The sequence below is a fragment of the Drosophila bipectinata genome, unplaced genomic scaffold, assembly GCF_030179905.1.
Source record: "Drosophila bipectinata strain 14024-0381.07 unplaced genomic scaffold, DbipHiC1v2 scaffold_302, whole genome shotgun sequence".
Classification (NCBI taxonomy): domain Eukaryota; kingdom Metazoa; phylum Arthropoda; class Insecta; order Diptera; family Drosophilidae; genus Drosophila; species Drosophila bipectinata.
The window spans coordinates 2,864-8,520 of NW_027222956.1; the positions used below are offsets into that span (position 1 = coordinate 2,864).

The 5,657-nt window shown below is 43.1% G+C and overlaps 1 protein-coding gene across 1 annotated transcript; it reads left to right on the forward strand.

Annotated features, from left to right (window-relative positions):
- Positions 1–1,498: 1,498 nt before the first annotated feature.
- Positions 1,499–3,798, forward strand: LOC108126790 (no individualized sperm). The gene is given in 3 exon segments (XM_017243485.3): positions 1,499–1,894; positions 1,950–3,431; positions 3,434–3,798. Coding segments are annotated over 3 exon segments (1,899 nt in total). The 5' UTR covers positions 1,499–1,713; the 3' UTR covers positions 3,670–3,798.
- The last annotated feature ends 1,859 nt before the right edge of the window (positions 3,799–5,657 follow it).

A 5,657-nucleotide genomic window follows, 5' to 3' on the forward strand; every position in this document is an offset into this window, starting at 1 on the left:
CAAATATTTTTCCCCCCCAACTCGTTCATAACTTTTTGCAATTTATTGGGTTTTTCAACATCATAAAGCTTATAATCTAATGAAAACGGAAACCAAATGCTTTCTTCATATTTTTTCAGAATTTGATATTGATGAAATTTAGCTTGCCATCGGTGAAAAAATGTTTGCTTTTGATGGCCACACACAGTTTAATAAACACAATTGACATTGGATGAAAAAAACATTTCAAACGCATCTTGCTGATGGCAAAGGATTTTCGCAAAATATACAAATACCCTGGCAGGGATACTGTTTAGTCGAAAATGGAATATTAAAATTATAGAAATATATTTTTTTGAAAAGAATATTCTGTCTAAAATGGCAGTCAAAATAGAAGAGTATCATAAATCAAAGTAGTTATTACTTGTTTTATGGAATATTTCAAAAGGTATTTAATAGTCCAAGTATCTTGTTATTCTATCCCTTTACAGGTCTCCTCTTTTTTGTGTGTCAACTTTACTATCAGTGCGAATTTTTACCAATATGTGGCATCCTGTTGACTGACTGGCTGCCGACTGATTGCGTTTACGCGATGTGACAGTTTGCTGAAAAATATGTTGCGTATACGCCCCATACGTCTATCGGAGGATTTTATTTTTTTATATTCGCCCTTTTCTGGGAATAGTTGAAACGTAACTGGAATGTGTCGGAACGCTGCATGTCTGACTGAATCAAACCGTATGTGATTTTTAATTCTACAATTTTTGACATTTGCGTTTGCATTTAAATTAGATTTTACGGGGCCACAAACATTGACTACCTCTCGATTGCTGAGTCGAGTCATGACAAATGGGATTTCCACTCCTAGCTTATCCTTCCTTTTTTTTATTTTTATTTTTTCTCCGCCTCACCCAGCTGAGGCTGTATTTACGTGCTCTGCGATAGGTGGCTTAAATTTTCACCCAGAAGCCAGAATCTCACGTTAGAGCCATAAATCTGGCTACCGGCAAAATTCAGGTTCTCCTTCGACCTTCTTACCACTAATTGAAACATTAATTCTAGTCGAAATGTCTCAATAGAATTGGAAGTTAAGTCTTGCTTCTGTGGGGCATGATTGCATCATCTTTCCAAGCATTTTGCATCTCAGAGCAGCTAACCACACACAGTGGCCACATAAAAATGAAACTTAACCGCTCTGATGATGTTCATTAAACGAACGCAATCATAATAACTGCCAGGGCAACAAATATTAAACACAAAATGGTGTAAAAATTAATTAAGCCCTAATAGCTGTGAAGCGCTTTCGCAGAAAAACAGAAACGGAGCTTTAGGAAAGCGCAACCCACACGTTGTCTGAGCATAATTATGTATAATCGAGTCGGCGGAACATAAACAAGATTGCGTTGCCCAATTTAAGCGACCATAACTAATAACATTATTTTTTATCGGTTGGTATTTAAGTAATTGTGGTTTAATTTTTTGTTAAGCTGGCAGTTTAATCTAGACATTAGTAATTCTAGTGTCAAACTTTTGGGAGACTCTCAAAACAAAAGGTCCCCTGAATTTTCCATCAAATTTTTCCAACAAATTTGTTCTACACCCTTGCATCATTCAGTTCAGTTAAACATTTTTATTTCTCATATTTTGGTATTTGTATCGCATTCGAAAGGAAAAATTTCTTGGCTCGCTTCTGAGAGAATTGCCACAAAATTCGAGCACTTCCCCAAAACAGCAATGACTTTCACATACAAAGAACTCATTGACGTGGCCATTGGCTCACCCGAGTCGGGCCATGTTAACTTTTATGCTTTGCATGTTCTACTAACGTGTTTTGCCCAGCGATTGGACGTCTTGGATGAAGTTGTCGAGCAGGAGGACTACATGGTGGCCAATGTACGGATGCAGAGCAGCTTCTGTGAGTATTGGGAGGTCTTATCTTTCATACCTATATTTAAATCCTACCCTCACAGTGACCTTGGGCAAACCCTCTAAGTTTCGTCTGTTTGCCGGTGCCGATGCCGAGGGGGAGGCCCCAGCCGAAGGTGAGGCAGCACCAGCTGAGGAGGCGCCCGCCGAGGAGGCAGCACCACCACCGCCGGCAGAGGAGGCACCAGCGGCACCGGAGGCTGCCGAGACAGCACCCACACCCGCACCCGAACCAGAACCAGAGCCACAGCCACCGGCAGAAACTCCCGCACCCGAACCAGAGCCAGAACCAGTAGAAACTGGCGCCCCCACTCCGGCGCCAGAACAGGAGGCTCAAGATGCTGATACCAAGGGAGGCGATGATAAGTCGCTGGAAGGGGTGCCCCTGGCTTCGCGGGTGTCCTCGCGCTCCTCGACCCGCGATAAGTCTCACACCCGGCTCGATGGATCAATCGGAAATGTTAGCCGGTTAGAGCGACGCGTGTCCAAGATGGAGTTGCAGAAGGAACAGGCCTCTATGGAGATGCAACAGTTCGTGACCAGTCTGACCGGGCAGCTCAAGCTGACCATGGAGCAGGTGAACAATGTGACCCACTTGCTGATCGATCGCAAGCCGAACCCGCAGAGGATCAAGGTTCTGCGCAACATTGCCAAGCAGTTGAGAGTTCTTATGATGACAGGAGATGAAGTGTCGGTAAGCTGGAGCAGTGGCGAGATTCACGGGGTCGAGGAGGAGGAGATGATGGAGGAGGAGGTACCGGAGAGCTCGACGCCCACGGAACTGGAAAAGCCCGAGGAGGAGCAGGAGCTGGGACTGGAGCCGACTCTGTGCTATTCCCCCGACAAAATGCTCAACGAGCTGCTGGACCTCAAGTCGCAGTTCTGTGCTCTGACCAACAAGGTCAACGAGCTGGCGGCGGCCCTTCTTAAGCAGGACTCCCAGCGTCTGATGGAGATGATGAGGGAGCTGCAAGACACTGTGCGGGATATCAAGCTCTATGTGGCCGGGAATAAGGAGTCCAGTTCCACCATGATGAGTCGCCTCAATGATGCCACCACGCAGATCGTAATCCTTAAGAAGTCCGTGGCCCACTTGGACGAAGTGAAGATCGACAAGAACGAGGTGGAATTGCTGCTGGCCGAGAAGGTGGACTTCCAGCAACTGGCCACAAAGGTGTCCCTGGAGCAGCTGGAGGAGTACAAGGCCAGGCTGGAGAAGATGTTCTGCGAGGTGCGGCACATCATCAGCCTCAACGAGAAAAACGTTCTGCAGATCATCGACAATCTGCGCATGACCCTGGGCATCGATGCTTTGGAGCTGAGTCTCAAGGACTTCCGCGAGATGATCGAGAAGCGAGTCCACATGATCGCCGAGGCCCTGCAGAAGTACATGGAGATGACCAACGACGACTGTGCCGCCGCCGCCGGCAGGGTAAAGGTCATGCAGGAGCTGGCCTGCTTGTCCTGCGCTACCACCTGTGGGATGCGCACCGTGGAGCTGTCCACGGTCACGTCCCTGCCCACGGCCAAGGCTCCACCGGCCTGGGACCGTTTGTCACCTGCGAACTGGGCAACATCCGGAAGTCGGGCATCATGGGCTACTACCGCAAGGACGAGTTTCCGCACGCCACCAGTGCCTGGACCAAGGGTGTGCCCATGGTGAAGTGCACTCCCCGACACGCCGGCGGCAGCCACACCACCCACACCCACGAGGACCACATGCAGAAGGTGGTGCTCTCCAAGAGGAACACTGGCTGGAAATAGGAAGCACAATTATTGATTTCATCTACCCCCCTCAAAAACACAGAATTGTAACAGATTTGTTTTATCAAAATACTCCAACAAAATTAAAAAGATGTGAAGTTGTACAAAAAACTAAAATTAAACAAAACATTGTGAAGAGGTATCATTAAGTGGAGGATCGAAAATTCAATTAACTTGAAGAGGTATTGTATTTTTTTATATTTAATATTCATATCATCTCGGCATAATCATCCATTTCCCAATCAAATATGTTGGCCGTAAACGATTTATGTTAATGGACTTTCTGGTCAAGAGCATTAATTTTTTAAGTTTTCATGGCTGTGCCCGACACTTTGAAATTATCATTAATTGCACTTTTTACTTAACGTTTTTAATTGATGTTGTTATCTACATACATATACATACATACGTATGTAATTAAAAAAATATATAAGGAAACATATGAATTTATTTCCACTTTGGTTTCCATTTAAATTTTTGAAAAACGCATTCGTGCAAACGATGCGTGCCTGTGGCTGGGATTGATAAACATTTTTTCTGATTCTGACCGACAAAGAGTTTATTTCTGTTCCTGATTCCCGGCATAAAACGAACGACCTCAATGGGCTGTCAGGACTCATTTTAATAGGCCAACGATTAAACGCATAAATTTCCCATAAATTTAAACAAATAAACAGGACCCTAGCATGACAGAAATAAATACGTATAAATTCCAGTTTATGTTTTTTCTACAAAGAACAGACCAGAAAATGACTACAAAGTTATGGCAAAAATGTCATTTAACCTTATTTAAATGTTAACTGAAAGGTTGAGGTTTTTTAAACCAAATACTTGACATAACTAAATAGGTAAAAATTGTTTCTGTAACAGAATCGCAGCCATTTATTAGTTAAGAACCGGTTTCAAGTTAGTGGTTCTTAAGATTATGGTAAAAGCAAGTGTATGCCAGTAAAGTCTTGTAAATGACCTTTAAATTAATTAGAGAGTGGAATAAAGACAAAAACAAAAGTGCAATGAAAACAGGTCAGTGCATAAATAGCAAGTAAATCGTTCGAAGCCGGAAGGCGAAAAAAAAGCCGAATAGTAAACAGAAATGGACCGAGTTGCCAAACAGCAGTAGCAATATAATAGCACAGAATCGACAGGCACAGAAAAATAAAGCTATTAAAATAATATTCGAATTATAAAGCTTTTAATAATGTAATTCCATTTTTTGTTATTTATTCAAGGCAAGGATATTTATAAGAAAGATTATTGAAAACCGTAAGAGGAATTAATACCTGCCTATAAAGAAGCTTTAAAAACAAACTCTAGTAAGTTCTATACCCTTTTTAATATATAACTTTAAGCTTCTCAAAATGCATTTTTTTATAAAAAAAAAATAGTAAATTTTCTCTGTGTAATTTTTTAAAAAACAAGCACCACCCATGAGAGGGGGGAGGCTAGGACAAAAGCGGCAATAACGTCAACTGCAACTTCATGAATTGTGCAATGGACACCACAGAAGGGAAAAAATAACAAAAACTAAAGAGAAAAGAAGCAAACAGAAAGGAAAACAAAGACATCGGGCAAATAAATTAAAATGCAAATTTAAACGAAAATGAGTGTAAACAGTAAACACTCGAGATGGGGATCGGTGGGGGGCCTGAGTGCAAGGCAAGGCCAAGGCGGAAGTCTCTCGAGATCGCGACATCGTGGAAAGCAAAAGCCAAAACCAAATCACGGAAATGACCCAAAACAAATATAAGGCAAGATGCTGGGGAAGAAGACAAGCCAGTGTTGTCGCTCTTTGAAGGTCACATTTGGAGTGGGCGGCCAAAAGGAGGCGTTGTTGGCTTCCAGGGGGAGTCGAGGGCAAAGAAAGTGTTGAGCTTGAGCCAAATTGTTGAGCCAATTTCCACGTCTCACTTACCCACATCGAGGCGGCAACTTCGATTGCGGCACTCAGATTTCAGACGAAGTCCAATTACCAATATTTTAACGCTTTA